Consider the following 23,519-nt stretch of genomic DNA (forward strand, 5'->3'; position numbering starts at 1 on the left):
ACTTTGATAAACTTTAAGCAATTGTTAAAATCTTCTCTCTTCACTCAGGCTGTTTCTGTCTGGTTAGTGTTCAAGTTGAATATTGTGAATATATTTTCTGGGTTTTATTTATATATCCCACTATAATCTGAATTTATTTATTATTTATTTATTAATTTAATTTATATACCGCCCTTCTCTCAAGAGACTCAGGGCGGTGAACAGGGCAATACATAAAAATTAGATACAAAAGTTAAAATTAGATTATTAAAACATAATTAAACAATGCCCAGAAATAATACAAATTTAAAATTGAAGTCGTTAATAAAAATCCCACCCCGTCCCATCAGGCCAGGCCAGCTTGTTTAAAGAGATAGGTTTTAAGGTTGCGCCGGAAGGAGCGGAGATCGGGCGCCATCCGGAGCTCAACCGGAAGATGGTTCCATAAATCCGGTGCACCCACAGAGAACGCTCTCCCCCTGGGGGCCACCAGTCGGCATTCTTTGACCGGCGGCACCCTGAGGAGGCCCTCTCTGTGGGAGCGTACTGGGCGGAGGGAAGTTGACGCCGGCTGCAGGTGCTCCCCAAGGTATTCTGGACCCATGCCATGGAGGGCTTTGTAGGTCATTACCAACACCTTGAACCTCACCCGGAAGACAACTGGTAACCAATGCAGCTCGCGGAGCAGAGGTGTAACACGGGAGTATCGGGAGACTCCCAATACAACTCTCGCGGCTGCATTCTGTACCAGTTGGAGCCTCCGAGTGGTCTTCAAGGGTAGCCCCATGTAGAGAGCGTTGCAGTAATCAAGACGAGAGGTCACGAGCGCATGAGTGACCGTGCGCAAGGCATCCCGGTCTAGATAGGGCCGCAACTGGCGCACCAGGCGAACCTGGGCGAACGCCCCCCTAGTCACAGCTACAATATGATCTTCTAAGGAGAGTTGTGAGTCTAGGAGGACTCCCAAGTTGCGAGCCCTATCTACAGGAGGTAAAGACTCACCCCCCATAATGAGGGGTGGGATATCCTGAATATCCCGAGATGCCGGTACGCACAGCCACTCCGTCTTGTCAGGGTTGAGACGAAGCCTGTTCCTCCCCATCCAGACCCGGACCGCCTCCAGGCACCGGGACATCACGCCGAGGGCATCACTGGGGTGGTTTGGGGTCGAAATGAAAAGTTGGGTATCATCAGCATACTGATGATACCCAACTCCAAAACCACGAATGATCTCACCCAGCGGTTTCATGTAGATGTTGAACAGAAGGGGCGAGAGGACCGACCCCTGACGGACTCCACAAGCGAGAGGCCTCGCGGTCAACCTCTTCCCTCCTGCCAACACCGACTGCGAGCGTCCCAGGAGATAGGAGGAGAACCACTGAAAAACCGTGCCTCCCACTCCCAATCCCCTGAGACGCCGCAGCAAGATACCATGGTCGATGGTATCGAAAGCCGCTGAGAGGTCTAATAGGACTAGAACAGAGGAGTATCCTCTGTCCCGAGCCCTCCAGAGATCATTCACCAGCGCGACCAATGCCGTCTCCGTGCTGTACCCGGGTCTGAAGCCCGATTGGTACGGGTCTAGATAATCCGCTTCATCCAGGACCAGAGGGAGCTGATGCGCCACCACACTCTCAACAACCTTCGCAAGAAAGCGAAGGTTGGAGACCGGACGAAAGTTATTCAAAACAGCCGGGTCCAAGGCAGGCTTCTTGAGGAGAGGTCTCACCACCGCCTCTTTCAAGGCGGCGGGAAAACTACCCTCACTCAGAGAAGCAGATATAACCGCCTGGAACCAGCCTCGTGTCCCCTCCCGGGCTGCATAAACCAGCCAGGAAGGGCACGGGTCCAATAAACATGTGGTGGAGCTCAGCCTCCCCATGATCCTGTCCACTTCCTCCGGAGTCACAGGATCGAACTCCTCCCAGGTGACATTGACAAGACCGCTCGTGTCCTGATCGTCCGATACTGCCCAGTCGGAGTCCAAACCGGTCCGAATCCGAGTGATTTTGTCCGACAGATGTTGACTAAATTCCTCGGCCCGCCCCTGCAAGGGTTCCCCACTAACCTCCTGATTAAGGAGGGAGCGGGTCACCCTAAACAGGGCGGCCGGGCGATTATCTGCGGACGCGATGAGGGCAGCGAAGTAGTTAGATCTCGCTACCCTCATCGCTGCGAGATAAGACCTAATATGGATTCTTAGTCGCAATCGGTCGGATTCAGATCGGGTGGACCTCCAAACGCTCTCTAGGCCCCGTCTCCGACGCTTCATCTCCCGGAGCTCCGCGGAGAACCATGGAGCCCATTGGGATCTGCGCCGGGTCAGGGGCCGCAAGGGTACAACTCGGTCAAGTGCCTCCGTGGCCGTCCTTTCCCAGGCTTCCACTAAGGCATCTGCCGAGCTGTGAGCTGAGGAGGCAGGTGGGGACCCCAGCACTGCCTGAAACCTCTCAGGGTCCATTAAGCGTCTGGGGCGGAACCATCTAGTTGGCTCAACAACCCCACGGTGGGGAGTGGCAAAACGGAAGACCAGCCGCAGGAGATGATGATCGGTCCATGACAGGGGCATAACAATTGGGGAGCCCCCACCAAGATCATCTAACCACCGACCAGATAAGAAAACCAAGTCAAGGGTGTGACCTCCCTCATGAGTCGGTCCAAGAATTACCTGCGTCAGGTCCATGGCCGTCATGGAAGCCATGAACTCCCGAGCTACCTCAGATGCTCCTCCCAGGGATGGTAGATTGAAGTCTCCCAGAACCATAAGTTTGGGAAACTCAATCACCAGCCCTGAGAGGATATCGAGAAGCTCAGGCAGGGCTGCTGCTACGCGACTAGGCGAAAGGTACACGAGCAGCAAGCCCAACTGCGCCCTGGGACCAAACCTCAATAAGAGAGATTCACACCCGACTATCTGAGGAACGGTGGCCTCCTGCGGACATAAGGTCTCCCTCATAACCACAGCCACTCCCCCACCCCTACCCTGAGTCCGAGGCCGGTGTAGCACCCGGAAGCCTGGTGGGCAAAGATCAACCAGGGGGATACCACCCTCTGGGCCCAACCAGGTTTCCGTGATGCAGGCCAGGTCCGCTTGCTCACCCTCGACTAAATCCCGGACGAGGGGAGCCTTATTAGCAACGGACCTGGCATTCAAGTACACCAGTCGGAGCTCAGGTGGCTGCACATCCCCGCTCCCAGAACCTTGGGTCGAAGGCAGAGGGTGGGAGCGCCTCACCGCTTGTAGGTAGCGGAGAGGCCCTCCCGGAGGTCGGTACGGCCCTCTGATCTTACACCTGCTGCCATTCCCTATCGTCGTGGGAATTGGCATTCCCACGACCTGCTCCAGAGCTCCAGAGATGACCGACCCCGGCTCCCCCTCAACGCGATCTATCCTAGGCCTGGTCTGAACAGCAGTTGGCGGATTACCCCCCCTCTCCAACCAACCACAACCCTCCCCCCTCCCTAACCCTACAAAAAATCTGGCTAAAAAAGTAATCAGGGGCCTCTTATTAAATTTATATCTTAGGCCCCTGTTACTGCCCGGCCATCTCTCAGGGACCCAACAGTCGGACCCGTCATCAAGAGGCAAATTAATAGGTAAGGCGGGTCGCTCCCAGGATGGGGGGGCACCCCTGAGAGCGAGTAAAACCGTGCTGGAATACCTCAAAACCATGGTAAAATTGGGTAAAACAGCAAAAACAGACCCAGATCGAATAAATAAAATGGGAGGATCTTAAAAATGGAAGGAGAGTATCCAGACTGCAAACCCAGCTCTTCTGCCACTAGAGCTGGGTAACCCCGGGACAATCCCCGTTCTCTCACAACGGTAAGAACCGGGGAGCAGCCTGAGATATACGGCCAGGGAGAGAGATACCGCCTAGAGCTCTCACCTCTAAGACGGAACAGATGGAAACTCTTAGCTCATAACCACTCTCTCACAGTGGTTATACACCCGGCGCCTTCCACAGCCCAGGGGGAAGGAAAAAGGGAGGACAATAGGGGAAACCAGTCAGCGAGATGGATTAGGGTAAAAACCCGTAAAGTCACGGAGTGGGGCTCAGGGATATGGTCCAATGAACTATAATAGTCCATGCCTCCAGATGTCCAGGCATAAAAGTCCATACTCCACCCAGCCATAGTCACCGTGCCAAGGCGGTCGCGGCGCTCCAACTCCCTCACCGCCAACCGTCTCAGACGCCAACCAGGGCCGTCTCCACCACTCCAGCTTAAAACGCTGACGCTGCTCCAAACCGTAGTTCATAATAGCAGTTGTAACTCAACCAGCATCCGGCTCCTGAGCAACTGGAAGGTTCCCCTCAAGGTCACCGGCTCCGTCGAGTTGTCCCGGGATCCGACAAACAGCTGATCGGCGCCGCGGATCGGCGCCGCGGATCTAATTCTCAGATGTGAACTGGTGAATATTTTTATCTGTTGTGTCATTTATATTTCACCATTTACATTAATTTTAATCTCTTATTCACAGCTTCAAAAGATTTTTATGGTGACAGAGAAAGTGAAGGGGGACCCCAGTGACCAAATTTGCACATCATCGTTCCCCCAAACTCACCTTTATAGATTAATATGATGTATTAGTCCATCCGCTAGATAAAAAGGGTTACCCTAATTTATTTCTGTAAAATGCAGCAGTGGAAGTCAATAAAATTGTATTAATGCTGGAAGACTGCTAGAGGCGGATCAGGAGAAGGAAAATAGCTGAGTGGCAAAGTGCAAGTTTATGTGCAAAAGCTTCCATGCTGGCACCCAGGATTTGTAAAAAGCCATAATAAAGTGCTGTCAGTCCTCGTAGACACAATACTGAGTTGGATCAACCAATGATCTTGGTGTAAGACAATTCCTTATGTTTATATTAATTTCATTAGTGTTTGAGCACATTCATGAAGTTTATTCAGGTCCAGATCAACTTGCTGAGAATGTTTGGTCTACTTAATTTGTTTTTAAAAATCATTTGTTGAGAAATTGCAAGAGGCTGAGTAGTGAGTAGATATCAAACAGAGAGCGATGAATGGTCTGTCTTAGGTCGAGTGAATTCATGAGGCTGAACTCAGTTCTGAGCAAGTAATTTTCCAGGCTAAGGTCATAACAATTATGCAACACTTGTTAGGGATTGATCTCTGGCTTCAGGGGAATACCTGAAGACAGAAACTCAGTGAAATGTCTAATTTTGCAAGAGAAATGAAAAATAGAATTCTGAGTTCTTAGTGTCTCTAGGAGGTTTTGACCCATCATATTTGTAGATCATAAGGTTTGGGAAGTTGTTCTAAAGAATAAGAAAAAAGCAAGTTGTTAGTTTTAAAATATTTAATTGGAGTTTCATAATATTACATGAGGCGCATATTGACTGATTTTATTTGTAGACTATTACATTGTATATATATTTCAATTATAATGCTTATGATCAACAAATAACCCATCCTAAAATGCTGGTTCATTCCTCCTAGATTGTGTGCTATATACTATGGGATGGGTGACGAAGAGAACAGATATACCTCTCAGCTCAAGGATGTGTATGATAGCTGTGATGCTACAGGCACTGGGTATTTGGACAAGGAGGAGCTGACTGAGCTGTGCCACAAACTACATCTGGAAGGAGAGCTCCCCTTACTTCTGGAAACACTTTTGGGTAATAATCAGTTTACCCGAGTAAGTAACTGCAAGGCTTCTGCATCTGAATATTGCATTCTTGAGTTCCCAACACAGCATCTTTTTGGCATTTAGGTTAAAGCTGTATCTCTTTTCTCTCTTCTCCTTCCCATTCACCTTTTAAAAATCTAGTTCTAGAAAATCTCTTCTATCCCATCAGATCCTCCCAAACACAAGCACTCAGGCATGCTGGCGGTATTACCGGAGGAGCTTCAGAACTGTATGAAAAGCCGCAGGGTTGGGACTTGGCTAATCTCCAGGGGGATGATATTCCAAAGAATGGGCACCACAACAAAAAAGGCTTGCTTTCTGCAAGTGACTTAAATATGAGTCACTTGCAGCAAAGTGTCTTGGTTCAAGAATGGGCACAATTGGTCCACAATATGAAACTCTGCAGAAGCCCTCCTGGCTACGGCTATCATCTGTTTTTCAAATATAAGCCCTGAATTCAGAAGGACTGCCAGATTGTGCACTGGTTCTGTTCAGAGAAGTATAATCCTGTTCAGAACCAACAGTGGAAAATCCAGAGTCACTGAGTCCCCATCTAGATTCCCATAGTCTCCAGACACCAGGACACAGCTTAGTTTGAATAGAGTGGAGATATAAAACTGGGTAATATGTGCATACTGGTGTTACCTCACCTGATGCCATCAATGATCTCGCCCCATGGCTTCATATAAATGTTAAAGTAACAAGAGAGAGTAACAAGCCTTGCAGAGTCCCAGAAGTTCTAGATTTCTTCCCCATCAACACAACTGAAGCTGGTCGCAGAAGCTGAGCATGTTGGGTTAACCCAGTTGCAGTCTAAGTGGTAATAAAAATGGTATGTTTATTGTATTGGCTGAGCCAATTCCAGTCTACTGTATAATTTTTGCAGGTGGTGTTTGCTTTGAGACAGTACTCAAAGATAAGGTTTGGAGTTCTGGGATTAAATATTACCTTCTAGAATCAAGGAGAAGAGCTCAGATGTTTCTAATTCAACTTAATGGCATGTTATGTTATGACGTTAATTTATTCAAGTTAAATAGCTACCCAGCTGCCTGTCACTTATATAGTAATGCCAGTGCAATGCTATCTAGAATTAGAAGTTGCTAATCCCTTTCTCTTCATCACAAGAAGTGAGGAAAGTAAGTACTTGATCTTGAAAGTTGCTATAGTTTGCACTGGTTCCTGTGAACCATAATTCAGATGGGAGGATTGTCTGCAGGCAGTAAATATATTCTATTTTTTTCACTTTGGAAACAGTAATGTCAGCCAAATTCTTTTGATGCAGAACCTAAGTTCTATTCTTTAGGACTTTAGGTGGGCTTCTACTATTGAGACTAATATATTGTGTATAGTAATGTGTAATATTCCTCATTGTTTCCCACCATAGAGCTATAAATAATTGCCTTTTTTCTGTCCTAATTTGTGGTCTGGCCAATTGTTCTCTTGAACTGACTGAGATAATTATCCCCATACATAGGTGTTATCGAAAGACTGCTGCAAATAGAAGTAAACTTAATATTTCTAGTATGGAAATGGTGCTCCCCAAAGTCTGACTTTACCACCTTCTTTTTCTTGCTACAAAGAATAAGCAAAATAGATCTGATAAATGGTGGTGCCCTGGTTGCCCCTTACCCAATGGAATGAAAAATATATTAAGAAATAGGTAGTAATGTATTTTCAAGCAACCTTCAGAACAATGGATTATTTTTTTAAAAAAGATCAGTAATTGTGTAGCAATAAATATGCAGTGTGGCTGTATTGTTTCCATGAGAAGTCTCGGCATTTGCATATGATGCAATATGATCCCTTAAACTCAGTGATGGGATTCAGCCCGTTCGTTCACACCAGTTTGGCAGAACCGCTAGCTAATTTTTTGTTGCCCAGGCCTAGAATGGACTTCCAGAAGCAGCATCCACACAGAGAACCAGTTGTTTACATATTTGAATCCCACCACTGCTTAAAGTATATAGTACAACTAAACTGATCTATGAGAAACAACTCTTCTTGAAATATTGGTAACTGAAAGAGAAGCGAGCTAAGCTTAATTGATGGATTTTCCAGCTTTGAAAACTTTTTATAACCAAAGTATGGAACATTAATGGAAAAAGCATTAAAGCACAGCAGCCAGCATTCCTTTTCTATTCATCCAGTTTGTTCACCAACAAAGAAATATGGAAACTCTAGCTAGTTTGCATAATATAATAAATCAGATATGGTGTTGATCTTGAGAAAGTTACTTGCCCAGGGCTGGTATACTAGATCAGTGTTTTTCAACCTTTTTTGGGCAAAGGCACACTTGTTTCATGAAAAAAATCACGAGGCACTCCACCATTAGAAAATGTTAAAAAATTTAACTCTGTGCCTATATTGACTATATATAAAGTAATTCTCTTGAATAGGAATCAAATAAACACAAAGAAAGTAATTTATAATTACTTTTCAATTTTTCCCACGGCACACCAGGCAACATCTCGCGGCACACTAGTGTGCCGCGGAACAGTGGTTGAAAAACACTGCACTAGATGATGCAGCAAATCCTGCATATGGCAAAATTAGAAGAGGAGAGATGTTGCAGCCATCATTCCTTTATATCAGAAAACTGGAAAGAAAATTTAAGACAACTACCCCTACTCAAGCAGGGTCTAACTATATCACTGCCTAGTATGTTTGTATCAGTCAGTTCTTATGAGGTCTCATGAAGCCACAGGAAACTATGCTCAGCTTTTTTCTCTCTCTGATCTCTGCAATGTGGTTACATACACTGGATGTCATGCAAAATCAGCAATATTTGAATTCCCGAGATTACTGCAAGCTACAGTTGTGTTCCACTTGTAAAAGCTGGTGTAAGTAGTAAACATTGGTACCTGCAACTCCAAAGGACTTTAATTATCAGAAGAGAGGAGAAATGCAATGTATATTAAAAATGACAGAAAACTCTATAGTGTAAAGGTATAATCTTGGAGTAGCAAAAATTCATTTTGCCATAGTTCCTCTTGTGAAACTGTGATTTATATATGAGTTTTGAACTGATTTATTTAATGTAGGATTAGGTTTGACACTGCATTGTCCTGCTTCTAGCTTACTTTCTCTTATCCCATGTAGTATTACACATACTTATAATCACTCACTCATAGGTTACAGCCTATTGAAGCACTGAGATTTGTAAGCCCTCCTTACATTGTACTCAGATTCTCCAGATGGGTACAGCTAGAGTAGACAGGACATTGGTCAACAATCAGGAAATAGGGGTGCAAACATATCACTTCGAACTGAAGATTGAGACATATCAGGCTCATTGAAATACATAGAAACCCAGCAAATTTAAAGCACCATGAAAACTTTACTGGTCAAAACATACATTTGTTTTTTTTTTCACATGCACACATACTCATCCTACTTACCTACATCTTTCTCAAGTAGGCTGCCAGCACTAAGTAGAGGGACAGAAGCTCTATTGCACGGGTGTCAAACTTGCCATGTCACGTGACGTGTTGCGATGTATCGCAACTCTTTTTGCGTGGCTGGCAATGGGGTGGGCATGGCTTCGGTATGATGAAACCAGCCCGTGGGCCGGCAATTTGACACCCCTGCTCTATTGGATTAAAAAAAATGATCTAAGGAGTAGACAGGCTTCAGGATGCCTTATATCCCTAAAGGGATTGGTATTTTTTCCCATATGGTCTGGCCCAGCTTCCTTTGTCTGGTTCAGATGACATTTTTCCTTTTGTTTCCTTAATTTATTTTTTTTTCTTATCTTTCTCCCTGAAGAGATCTTCTAGACAGGATTCCTGGCTTTTTGACCTCTCTGCTTAAGTGCCTCCTTCACCTTTAGGTTATGGCAACTTCAACCTAGCTAGTCTCACAGCAGTGAGAATTTTTTTTTTAAATTCTGCTCAAGACAATTGAAAAATGTTTTTTTCCCTATGTCTTACTAGGTTAATTTTGAAGAGTTTAAGGAAGGTTTTGTGACCATATTGTCTTCAACTATCAATCTTGACCTTTCAGGTGATGAGAGCAGCTATCTGGAACCAGGTGAATGAATAATGAAATGCATGAAAAGAGGCTGTTTTTGAATTATGGGGTCCTTGGTGCTCTCTAAGCTTGGTAGTTTTCTTGCAGACTTGTCATTACCAAACTAGGTAACGTCATCACTGCTACGCTACTTAACTAATTTGGTAATGAAACGTCTGCAAGAAAACCACCAAGCTCAGAGAACACCAAGGACCCCACAGTTTAACCCCAAGCTACAAATATTCTCTTCTATCTTGTTTTGGATTTTCTGCTTTAAGTTTGACTGTGATATAGCTTAGCCACCAATTGAAGTATCTTATTATGACTTGCTGCCTGATGGATTACTAATGAAACAGTTACTATAGATTGCTTACTGAGATTGTCTGTACTAATTGATTTCTGAAAATGATGAAAAGTAAGCTACTGTGCACTTAAATCAATTGTCTTTCTATAATGAAATTGCCAGAGGTAAAAACAGAATAATTATTTTGGAGATATATATATTTCTCAAGTTCATGAACAAAAAGTTTAAATGGTTTTCTCTATGTCCTTTCATATCTGTCACTTAATATAAAGTTTATGTGTGTAAGTGGGATACTGTCAAGAGGATTATCTAATTAATTTTATATTCTACCTTTTCTTTGGGATGTCGGGGCAACTTAGCTGGGTCTCCCCTTGTTTCATCTCACAATATTCCTGTCAGGTAGATAACACTGAGAATGAAAGATTAGTACATAATGATCACATAATGAGATCTATGGTTGAATAGAGATCTGAACCTGGGTCTCCGCAGTCCTATTTCAACAGTTTTATTTACTGATTTCAACATTTACTTATTTTCTATGTCTTCTACTGTTTTAGCACAACAGATAAGAAAGTAAACTTATTAGTTGCACCTGAAAGAAAAAGGAAGTATAATTTGAGAAGGCAATTGGGTGCTGCTGTAAGGCATGAAATCCTTGGAACAGCAACTGGGAATGAGTTATACTAATAGTGGAAAAAGTGAAGGTGGGGCAATGGTGTTAGTATTGACAAAAAGAAAAAGAAAAAGGATCAGATCCAAATGCCTACTTACCCATCATTCTGTTCTACCTTGGTGAATTAGATGGCTTTAGAAAGTTTCCTGAGAGAATAAGCTTTAGGTTTTTACATGTGCTGTGTGACATCCTCTCAACTGTGCTCACCAGCTCGGGGCATAGTTCCATGATGAATGTTTTGAGTGAAAACTTTTATTACTATTAAACAGCACATAGGACTCACGTATAAGTAGCTTACAATCAGTATAATGGCCCACAATAGCTCAAGCTTTTGAATTCATAGTTTGTTGGTTATGTTTTTAAGAGCTTTATTTGGCATCAAGAAGAAGGTGGAGAGGAGGGGACCTATCCCTATTACTGTTTGTATTAGAACTGAAAGTATTTCCAATTCAGTTATTCCAGATGAAACTGAGCCCAAGTACATCGTTGGCTGCCGGACAAGGTCAGAACTCAAAAGTGCCATATTGGAAACCCCCAAATATTTACAAGAGGAGGAGAGAAATACAAATGTAAAAAGTCAGCTGAGACGTTCAACTTCTTTGGAGAGTGTGGAGGTATTTAAAGATCTATGTTCCAGCTATTTGAAATAGATGTGTTACATTTTACTACCTCTCATGTGTTGTGTTGTAATTGTTTCTTTTGTTACATTTGTGGTGCCTTGGACTTGATAAAATAGCCATCTGAGTCTCTGGAATTCTTCAGTATTCTGATTTCATCCAGATGCTCAGGAAATGCTCCAAGCCTGGCTGGTATTCGACAAAGGCATTGATGTTTCCTAATTTGACAGCCTCTGCAAAAATGAGTTATACAGATTTTGTTTGCTCTGTTAACAGCCATTTGGTGGTATATAATAGTGCTGAAAAAGACAATTTACAATTAGTCCTTGCATTTAATGACCATCACAGGGTCTCACACCGTCTCAAGGAAGGTCACATCTCCAACACATTGTCATTTGCCCTATATTGTATATCATGTTAGGGCACTGGAAGAAGTCAGATGCCAATGGGAAGCAGAGTTAATCTGAAGTTGTATTGTATTCACCCTTGCTTTTTCTTTTGTTGTTTTTCTATCCTTCATTCTGGCTATTAGGCTGAATCTATAGAATGTTAAATTCTGTTCTCTTTTTGTAGAGTCTCAAATCAGATGAAGAGGCTGAAAACTCAAAAGAAGAGCAGCAGCAGATCTTTGAAGGCCAAGGTGGGGCTCAGCAAAAGAATATGTAGTAAACACTGAAACCTGTTTTTTGTTGTTTATTTTCTGGAATTTCCACTTTTGCCATCTGATTCAGTAGTTGAGCTAAAGTTCTAATTAAAAGGCAGAGTATACTCCTTGCAGACGAAGTTTCTCTGATTCAAATTCTGCTCTCCAACTCTAGCTAGAGTGGATAGGAATGGATAAGGTAAACTTATAGACTGAATCCATGGAAGGCAATCCAAGCATAGCAATAGATCTATTTATCTAGCTTAGGTATGTGGGAATCTGTCGTCCATCTTGGCCATGTGGAAGCCCTCTTTCTTATGTCAGAGCAGACATGTCAAACTCGTGATGTCACGTGACATTGCGCAACGTATTGGGACGGTTTTGCCATTGCCAGCAATGGAGTGGGCACAGCTTCTGCATGACGTGTCCAGCCCGCAGGCCAGCAGTTTGACACCCCTGTCTTACAGCCTCTGATCTTCCCATTTTCTGCATATCTGAATTCCTATTCTTAGAGAGAGAAAAATCTCAGACAGAAATTAGTTCCTCTTTTCTGAACCTTTTTCTTAAGTATTGCCATGGGTGCTACAGCAAGGGTTTAAAATTGCTTCCCTTATGAGTGGGGACCATTTTAAAGTCTCACTGTGTAGAATGTGTGTAGGAAGGTCCAAAATCACACATCTGCAGGGATGTTGTCTCACTCACTTTGGACACTGGTCCCACCCATTATAGGCTGGTCCTCAGGCTGAAGTATATTCCCTATTGCCAAGCTTGACACTCATTAGTCCATTTTCCTCTGGGCTCTGTGAAAAGATCTGTGTTTTACATGTAGCTTGGAAAGCTGAGTTATTAAAGCTAGTAATGGACAGATCAGTATAAATTTGAATTGCATTTGTAGTATTCTGAACTGTTGGGTTTTCTAATGAATTAGCATATAAAAAGGATATCTACAATCACTATCTTCCACTTTTTTCTGTAATACAGTAGTTTTGAGTGTGGTTTCATTTAGTGTGCATAATTATTTCACATAAAATCCCTGAGAAAGTGTATTCTTACTTTGCATTTTTTGATGTTTACTTTCATAGCTGCTTTAATGTCCTCTGTTTCTCTGATGCAGTTTTATTTAATACAAAATATGGTGCTTAACTGCTCCAGAAAAGGCAAAATACATCCACCTGCATCTCTACAAGGGTGGGCAAAGCCAACCGTTTAATAGCCATCCAGCATTCATTTAACATTTTTAAAAAAGCGTTAGGGAAATATTTGTAATAAAGAAAGCTTACCATAGAATAGATTCTGGTTTACCATGTCTTGCAGATCTTGGTGGATTTCTTTTACATCCATATTTAGAATTAAATAAAGGCAGGAAAAGAGTGGAGATAAAATAATGTGTTTCTTATATTTTTGAGTACTACTGAAAAAATAAAATATTACAACTGAAATATGTATAATTAATAATTATATATTTAACTAATATCTTTGTTGCATAATATAAAAATATAAAATATTTTCCATGGATAATAGAAATACCAAATTAAGGGTTTAGAGAAAAAATCAGAATGGAGTGTAAATTTAATTTGATTTTCAGTTGAGGACTTATATAATCTTTGATAAGAACAAGAGAGTAATTAGAAGCACAGCTCTTTCTAATGTAAAAGTAATCTTTTGTAGGTCAATTGTGTACCTGGGATGATAACCTCATTGACAATCCTAGAGAAGTGTCCACCTTGTGTTTGAACACAACTGAGAATCAGATTAGGGTTACTTGTGAAGATCTTGGTATTGGAAATAATGGATATCTCAACAAACAAGAGCTGGATGCTGTTTGTAAGAACATTGGACTTAAAGAGATGGAAAAAGAGGTGGGCTAAACTTGGCTTTTGGAAGTTCTCATCTCAGAAAGTCTACTTGAACTTGATGACTGAATGAGAAAATGGTGGCTACATATGGAATATACAGCTAGTCCTTGATTTATAACAGTTTGTTTAGTGACCATTCAAAATTACAATGACACTGAAAAAAGTGACATGACCATTTTCACAATTATGACCGTTTTAGGATCCGCATGGTCATATAATCAAAATTCAGATGCTTAGCAACCGGTTCATATTTATGATAGTTGCTGTGTTCTGGTGTCATGTGATCAAGTTTTGTGTTCTGGTGTCATGTGATCAACTTTTGTAAGATCAATGGGGAAGGCATATTCACTTAACTGTGTTAGTAATTTAACAACTGCAATGATTCACTTAACAACTGGAGCAAGAAAAGTTGTTAAAATGTGGCAAAACTCAATTAATAAATGTCTCACTTAGCAAAGTAAATTTTTGGTTCAATTGTGCTCATAAGTTGAGGACTACCTGTTACAGCATTTTGGCAGTGCCTCAGGTGTATGAAGTATTCTCTGTGCACTGCTTTAACAATTGTAATTATTGCCTCCAAATAGTATATGAGTATTTTAAATAAATCTGAAGAAGCTTTATACATGCTATATGCTACATTTATATCTTGCCAGTTGCAAGCTGCTATTTCCCTCCTGTATTTCATTCTCACAGTTCTCTTCTATAGTAGGAAAGGCTGGAAAGAAGAGCAATGGTTATGATCATTCAGTAAATTTCATGATATGGGGATTGGAATCTAGATTGACTCGGAGTGGGAAACTGATTCAGGCCCTTGGTCTGGATTGTCCCTATTTCAGAAAGCTAGTTGAGATCAGGGAATGTGGCTTTGGAGAGCCTTTCTGTAATGTAGTGGGTCCGACGCAAGGAAGAGACGCCAGCCGGAGTACGTGTTCAGCTCTTTATTGGGGGGGAACGTACTGAAAAACAAGGGCTACCTAGCTTCCTTAAATACCTAGCCAGGTAGGCAACCAGCCAATGGGGTTGGCCCTAGGTTTCCTGCCGAAACTAGGTTTCCCGCCAAAACCGTCCAGGCCAACGCCCCCTGGTGGCTGTTGCTATGCGGCTGCCTGCATCAGGATACATAACACTTTCCCTCTGAAGGTCTTACCTCCTAGTCCTTCTGGCATGCAGGAAAGAATACATGACTTCTTTCTTCAGTTGAGGGAAGACAACGTCTTTCTCTGTGAATGAAGAAAACAAAAACTTTTCTCATTTTTATTCTATACAGAGAAAGGTGAGATTTTCAATCTAGTACACCAATGCTGGAAATCTTTTGTGATAAGAGCCCACTGCTAAACTGCTACAGCATGTGATGGTTAAATGTTTAACCTTGATTGAAGACCATGTTAGATTTTATCCTGGTTATGAGAACCAGAGCCTGCTTGTTGAATTAACTAATTCAATGAATTAACTTTTAGAATACTAATTTATGTTTTGTGAAAATCTGCTCTATTCCACAATTAATTCATTTAACTTAAATGAATACTTGTGATAACAATACATTAAAAACCCTATGTTTTCTATAGGAACTTGAAGAATTATTTTACAAGTTGGATAGTGATGGAGATGGCAGAGTAAGCTTAAAGGAATTCCAGCATGGCTTATTTAGCTGCATTCCTTGTCCTTTTTCTTCCACACCACTTAAATCAAAAAGATCACACCCTAATCAGGTAATTATTCTGAATAATATTTTCTTTATAAAATTCTTGGTTCCAAAGGGAAAATGTTTGAATGTTCAAATGGCTTCCAGTTATTGCATTTTCATACAGACTGGTGTTAATGATTTCTATGACATACAGGCTGATAATCTAGCAGAAAACCTATTCTTCCCATTGGTTGGATTCATAAACAGTGCTATTAAAGTGTTTTAAATAGAGCTCTGTGTAATAAGTTGTAGTAGCATGGTTCACGTGTAGCAGCAGATTATAATGGATGAATTTGCCTATCTTGCTAAGCTAAAATCAAGACAGATAATGATCTAGAACTGTCTTTCACAATGTTGGCATATTTTTTCATACTTCCAGAAGTGTATACCTAGAGTAGGACAGGCCTTGAAGTGTTATTTTAATAGAAGCATATACAGAAAGAAGGATCAACCTGGAGAAAGGAAAAGTGGTATAAATTATACAGCCTGACAGGATCATAGAAGATTTTGTGTTGGGTGCGATCCAGTGTGTGGCTTGGGCCCAACAGCCTGCAGGGGAAGTTTTGGCCAATATGATGAAATTATTGGACTTTCTCTTAACTTATTTTATCTATTAGATGCAGTGGATGCTTTGTATGTCATTAAAAAAACCAGATTTTAAAAGCTGATTTAAAAGAAAAAAAATTCCAAATTACACACACACACACACACACACACACACACACACACACACACACAGGATAACAGTATTTTTTACTGCATCTCAGTGGGTTTCTACAAATTAAATTTTGTAATAAAAGTTCTCTCAAATTAGGCTTGGCTCCTAGTGATAATTTCTGCAACTTTCCTGGCAGTAACACAGAATTTGCCATTAGTTTCCTTTAATATGTTTTTCCCCCCAAGTTCCTAATCTAGCCAATGAACCTGGAATTCACTGGTTGTCTCTCATAAAGCACATAACAGGCACAGCCTTGCTAAGTTCCCCATTCTGGACAAATTCAGCCAGATGTTGTAGCTAAATAATGAGTGTAGGATTTTCTGATGTACCTACATGTTGTTTTTAAATTCTTTCCTAAATGTTTATTCCCCATTCACCTAAAATGATTTACTTGCTTTTCCTCTCTTCAATGCTGTTTTATTCCTCCATCATGCAGATTTTGAAAGACAATAGACAACAAACCGCAACTCCATCTTTTTTATCTAACTCAGCGGCTTTGAATCTTTTCTCCAGCATTGATGATGGCAGTGGTTTTGCAAGTGTGGAGCAAGTCGTCTCCATCTGGGCCTGGGAAGGGGTTGAAAACTGCAAAGAGATTTTTAAGGTATCTGTACCTGTTCTTTGGTGATTTTCCTGGGAATTCTTAGCATGACGTTTTTCATAATAAGGGATTTAAAATATTGATAAGAAAAATGGGTGGAAATATGATTGGGACTGAGTGTATCTGCCATTGACCGGACATGGAAAGAAAGGAAGGCTAATCCACTCAGTCTGATTGATGAATTTGCCAAGGTCCCTTGACTTTTCTTGTGGGGAGCAGGCAGGGAAGATCACAGTGTTCTCATGATTGCAGGACACTGGAACCATTATACATTCAAGCCAGTTCCCAGATCACAATCATGTGACCACAGTAGTACTAGGATAGCCAGAACTTTGAGAACTGGTCGTAAATATCACTTCTTCAGCAATGTTGTAATTAGGAGCGGTCATTGAACTAATGGTAATTAACTGAGGACGGCCTGAATATGAATTAAGATATAGAATCTTATGCAACGTTAAACTATGAAAGTCATTTAATTTTGGTACCTCCGGAAATTCGCAGAATACAGGTAATCTTCGACTTATGACCACAATTGACCCCAAAGTGTCTGTTGCTAAGTGAGAGTTGTTAAGTGAATTTTGTCCCATTTTACAACCTTTCTTGCCACACTTATTGAATAATTGTTAGTAACATGGTTGTTAAGTGAATCTGGCTTCCCCATTGACTTTGCTTGACAAAATGTTGCAAAAGGGGATCACATGACCATCATAAAAATGAGTCAGTTGCCAAGCACCTGAGTTTTAATCATGTGACCATCAGAATGCTGCAGCAGTTGAGTGTGTGAAAAATGGTCATAAGCACTTTTTGCAGAGCCATTGTAACTTCAAATGGTCACTAAATGAACTGTTGTAAGTTGAGGACTACCTCTAATCCCTTTCTTACTTTCTCCGGTCATGTTCATACAAGCTCATTTGTTTAACTCATTTGCCATCAATTTCCTATCATAATCATTATGTCTTTAATAGTTTTATCTCAAACATAATAGTTTTATGTCAGATCTGCAAATCTGCAGTTTTTTTCCTGACAACTCAGATTTAACAGTTTGCACTTTTTACTGTCCTTTAGTCTTGTTTAATATCTTTCCTGGTCTTAAATAGTTAATCTATTCTTCTTTAAATCTTTAATCCAATCCCTTAACTAAATAGTCCAATGACTATTTCCCTTTAATATTCATGTAATGTCAACATTCTAATGCTATATCAATAATAATTTAAAGGATTGCTGACTGTTAGGATTTAGTTTCTCTTGATTTTTCAGACTTTGTCTTTTTATAGAGTCTTGATTTTAATGTGGAGGAACGAGTGAACCTTCTAGAGCTCTCTATGATCCTTGATGATGAATTAATTGCTTCCAAGAATGGACTTCAGCAGGCAGCTGTTGCCTCTTATAAGCATGAACTTCATCATCTACAGTAAGTAGTTTTTGCTTTGGCTTTTAAGAATAATGGTGTTAGTATGTATGTAGAAATTTCAGTCATCATTGTAAACTGCCTATTTATTTAATCGTTGTTTGCATCAAGACCACCTCTGTACGTACAAATGCATAGTGCTGTTACATGAGATAGCTGTTCAGCTAAATAGTTTCACATGTCACCAGTTGCAGATAGAGATTATACTGTATATGTTAGATTTATACTTATACTTATGTCTTATATACTTATACTTATGATATCTTAACAGAATCAGTGCAAATGGAATTTGGAGAGGTTGTAAATAGCACATTTTCTTTCTTTTTAGAACACAAGTGGAACGGATTTTCAGTGAGAGAAATAAAGCCAGAGCTGATCTGGAAAAGACTAAAAAGAGGAATTGGCAGCTTTTAAAGGAAGTAGATGATAATCATAGTGCTCTTGAGCATCACAGTGAGAGTAAACTCAGGTGATTATTGTCAAAAGAAAAATAATTATACTATATAGTTATACAAATAAAAATTCTAAGGGTTCTTATTATAGACAATCATGATAAAAATGATGATTCTATGATTCTCCAAAGAAGAGTTGGTTTGCTGTATTTCTATCAAGGCAGTCTTTCTTCCATACCTATCCCCTTTCTAAATAGTATTTATGGTGTCTTAATTGTTTTCTCCAAATTCTAGTATTCATTATCATTGTTATTTAATTTGAATTATATTTTATTCCTGAGCCAATCTCAATGTATACATGGTTGTACTTTGACAATAAAGGTTCATTCAATCATTTAAATTATTTCATAAAGTACTTATTTATACAATATGACAAAGTATAAATATATATGCATAAATATTTTATAAGATATCTAATTCTTATGGGAAAATAAATCACAAAATGATAATTATAATATCAACAGAATTTGATCTAATCATCCCAAAATCCAAGTTCTTGTTTGAATAATTTTAAAAAGTATTATCATTAAAAAAAAAGCCCTGATTTGATTTCTATAGACATTTCTTCACTTGAACTGTTTCTAACCTATGGTGGCAAATGGAGGGTAGGTTATGACTGATAAATAAAAATATTAAAATAATTTCTTTTATTTCAAAGATATTTGCAAAATGTGTTTCAGTTTAATATTTAAATCTGAGATCATAAACGGGCTTGCTATTCTCAGCAGTGATGTTCCTGAATTACAGAGCTCTTGAGCGAGATTTCAAAGGGAAGTTAATGGCGATGAAGTCTGAAGTCAAGATGGAACAGGAATTGCTCATGCAACAAATGCACCATCAGAGAACCAGATTAGAAGCAGATTTCAGTTACCTTCAAGAGGAGGACTGTATCCTAAGGAAGAAGCTGACTTTGATGATCAAGGTAAGGGGTTGGGCTGTTGTCTTGGGCTCAGAACAGCTAAGCCATAGTCCTAAGATTAAAGACTTTTGACCACAAGTAAAATATCACATCTAAGAAGGTTGAATTCCAAGGCTCGGAAATTAAACAGCTTGAGTCTATGTCCATTTTCTTTCAAGATGTACAATTAGGCCCACTGTTAATGGTAAGGAAAAAAAACCAAGATATAAGAGTAAACTATACTTCTTTCCCTATACAATGCAAATCTTACCAAGTTCAACTTCTGAAGTTTCACCAGCCAGTTATGTGTAGGTTCACAGCCACGAGACAAATATTGATCTAATTTTTTTCAGGAATGGAATTCTACATCCATTAAGGCTGCAGAATTGCAGCATATGCACAGTGTAGATGTGACAGGGAAAAAACCCAAACCACCCCACCCACCCCCCGACTCATTTACTCAGTTTTTCATTGTACAGCAGACATGTCAAACTCGTGACATCACGGCTTCCGGATGATGCGTCTGGCCTGCAGGCCGGCAGTTTGACACCAATGTACAGGCTCTCTAATTGTGCAAAAGTACATATAGTCTGCACTTAACCATGCAGTTACAACAGACTAAAAAAAAGTTACTTATGATCTATCCTCAAAGTTAAGGCTGCCATACCATCCTCAAGTCACCTGATTGCATTTTGGGTGCTTGGCAGTTGTCTCACATTTAATACCAATTAGTGTCCATGGTCATGTGACTATGATTTCTAGCAGAAAACATAAACACCCATTGAATATGCTGGATTTGCTTAACAACCACGTGGTTCAACAACAAAGCAGTGACTTGTTTTACAATTGTAAAAATAGTCATAAAATCAAGTCAGTTATATGCTGACCCCTTGAACAACCACAACAACTTAACGATTCTGGGCCAAATTGTGATTGTTAAGCAAGGACTACCTGTAGCAGGTCAAATACAGAGATATTAGCTTGCTTTTTCTTCATTCCAGTTCAGATACGGTAGATCATTGTTGCACAGAAAAGTATTCAAACATGCAACACTTTTTCTGCTTTGTAAACTGGTATGATGAGTAGCCACCCAACACTAATCAAAGTGCAGTTTTTGACAATATTAGTTTGGAACATAGATTTTCCTATATTTAGTGTGCTGCTGCTTTCTTGCTGAAGAGTTGCAAAATTTACTCTGACATCATGGATTTTATCTTTCTATCATTTTCTTTCATGTGAATGTATTTTTAAAGGAAAATAGTCGCTTACAGAATGAAGTTGCTGAAGTTGTTCAAAAACTGAGTGAATCTGAAAATCAAGTTTTGAAACTTCAAAGAGATCTTAATTTTATTTTGAAAGACAAGGTAATTCCACATTGATGAAAAGGGATCTTTTTTGCTTTTTCTAAGCCCATTTGACTCATGTGAAAATCAAGTGAGTTGAAGTCTTGTATGTATAACCTTGTAGCTATATTATCTCCTACATAAACATTCACTTTTTTGTTTGTCATCATGAAGAATTTAAATTTTTTTCAGTTTTTTGGCTGAAAAATGCTGCATTAAAAAGGTTTAGGCCTTCTTAAAATGTTTTTTAATAATGTCTTTTAAATAGTTATTCTGAATATGGTTACATATGTAATTACATAAAGCAATCTCTTACTTTTCTGGTAAGCATTGGTAAAAATGTCTGTAAGAACAATAAAAAGACCAAAATATTTAAAAAGCCCTTCCGCTATAATGATTTGTGTACATGTTTGACCTGCTTCTCAACAAAAACTCTGCTGTAACTTTGTTACATTAGATCTGATTTTACTCTACACTGCTCAGAGTTATTTTGTAGACTTGGATAGTATTATAAATGAAATAAATTAAAAATAAAATGTAGCGCAAGGTGTTTTTAGAGCTAACTTCAAAGGTTTTCTTTCCATTTTTGGAACAATCAACTTAAAAAAAATCTTATTTGCTTCAGCTGGGATTACTGGATCCATACAGTACAGAGCTATTTGATCAAGAAGCACGCTTTGCTGAAATCATTCAGGAGTATGAACTGCAATGCCGGGTAAGTGGTTTATTTTTAACCTTATAAATATGCATTGTAGAAGGCCAGAAATGAGGTGAGCAGGAAAGAAATTGTCCATATTTCACAACTTTGTCCCTCTTCCCTTTACTAACCACTGAATGGAACCTTTTTGCTAATTATTGACTATTGAATTAATAAATCTGTTGTACAATAATATATAACTAATGCTCCTGCCTATTGAGATAATCCACCCGAATCATGATAAGCAGAGCCTAATAGTTTGTTCTCAGATTTTTAGGCACCAAAAGAACCATAGATTCTTGACTTTCAGAAAGGAAAGCTATGTTTTCTCCCAATAATTTGTGGATGCTCTTAGATTGCCCACAGAATCTTAAAAGTGGACCATCTTACTCTTAATCTATAAAACCACTTAATGCCAAGAAGATTGTTCCATGCAGTCTTCTAGGTAAATTGCTTTTTTTCAGTCTAAGTCTCTTACCATGTGTACTTTTGCAGTCACTGACAGGATCCACGCTTAGAGTGCTATTAGTAGTTGCTACCTGGGAGGCAGTTATCTGACACAGAACTTTCTTCGTTGTAGAACCCATTTTATGGAATTCTTACTGATGGCTGGTTATCATCAGTTACATTTAATACTGTAGCTGCTAGGATGCACCTTTCATTCAGCCCTTGGATTCTGCTGATACTTTTTATTATTGTTATTGTTTGTGTATGTTTGTGTAGGATCTCACATTTTCTTTATTAACATCTATTTTAAGTGTATAAACAGCAGTATAATTTTTTTCAATGAAGAACAATATATACAGTAACTGCAAAAACTCAGTTTTGAAATAGGAACAAAGAAAGCTGTCTTATATCAGGTTTGTTTGTTAAATATTTACCCATTGAGCACTCAAATAATTTTCTTGGTATATAAATTTCATAAAAAGATTTCTTGTTAAGGCATCTTTAGTAAGATAGAAAAAGAATAGACTAGGTTATAAATTTTAGTTATATTGGTGCTACGTGCACCAATCCCTATTAATAATGACAACAATAATAATCAGTTTTGGCACTCCTTGGCCAATAGGCCACGAGTCCAACCAAAGCTAGGATTTACCAATTAATGATGCCACTTTTCAGGCCAAGCTAATATTTAATATAGAGGCTACCTTGAAAACTAACACAATATTAACCTACCTCTGTATATGCATATACACTTAGGATACAAAACAGCAAAAATAGCTGTATGGAACAGTATAATTTTGCCCACTTTGTTATATGAAAATGAGAGTGGAAAGCATAAAGGTAGGTTTTATGGAGTGGGAATGGATTATTCAAGACATTTGTGTGATATGAGGACATGGGGTCAAGAATAAACGGGTGCCAAATGAATGTGGATTAAATCAGTAATCCATACAAAAGAATCTTTGAGACGTGATGATATAGAGAACGAAGGAAGATCACACCTCAGATGAGTGAGGAAGGAAGAGTTGAGGGGAAGAAGTCTAAGAAAGCTGTGGTATAGGAATGTAGCAAAGATACAGGAGATTAAGATAAACGTTGCACATGTCAGTATCTTTTGGATGCAAGACAATTTACGCTCTGTATATATCACTTGGAGGTTCCTGGGATGAAACAATGAATAATAAATGATGTCCCAAAGGTGCTTTTTCAAAAGGCAACTGGACTTTGTTTTTCCTTGAAGCAAAATGTTCAGTTGCCTTTTGAAAAATCATCTTTGGGACAACCGTGACCTGGATGACTGAGAATTTCCATAGACGATACATGACGTGGTTGAAATCAGAAAATGTATAAATGCCCCGATACCTAAAGATTTGCAACTCTCCAATTTTAAAAGCTGAAAAGCTCTAATAACATATCAGCTGCTGCATAAAAAAACCATATTTTATTACAACAGTGATTAAGAAAACTGTGCCTAGTTGTTTGATGTATATCTGGAAATATTCTATTACTGTTATTTTCATTCCTCTGCTTTTTGCTGTA

General features: G+C 39.8%; 1 protein-coding gene across 1 annotated transcript in view; it reads left to right on the plus strand.

Annotated features, from left to right (window-relative positions):
- NINL (ninein like) overlaps positions 1-23,519 on the plus strand; it is a 39,431-nt gene that overhangs the window by 3,885 nt on the left and 12,027 nt on the right. The window contains exons 2-13 of the mRNA XM_081313710.1: positions 5,439-5,640; positions 9,564-9,660; positions 11,070-11,230; positions 11,807-11,873; positions 13,545-13,735; positions 15,298-15,441; positions 16,571-16,738; positions 18,010-18,146; positions 18,472-18,612; positions 19,343-19,517; positions 20,747-20,857; positions 21,462-21,551. Coding sequence (XP_081169836.1) covers positions 5,461-5,640; positions 9,564-9,660; positions 11,070-11,230; positions 11,807-11,873; positions 13,545-13,735; positions 15,298-15,441; positions 16,571-16,738; positions 18,010-18,146; positions 18,472-18,612; positions 19,343-19,517; positions 20,747-20,857; positions 21,462-21,551 — 1,662 coding nt within the window. The 5' untranslated portion in view covers positions 5,439-5,460. The remainder of the gene's footprint in view (positions 1-5,438; positions 5,641-9,563; positions 9,661-11,069; positions 11,231-11,806; positions 11,874-13,544; positions 13,736-15,297; positions 15,442-16,570; positions 16,739-18,009; positions 18,147-18,471; positions 18,613-19,342; positions 19,518-20,746; positions 20,858-21,461; positions 21,552-23,519) is intronic.

Source organism: Vipera berus (assembly GCF_964194415.1).
Source record: "Vipera berus genome assembly, chromosome: 1".
NCBI classification, from domain to species: Eukaryota; Metazoa; Chordata; class Lepidosauria; order Squamata; family Viperidae; genus Vipera; species Vipera berus.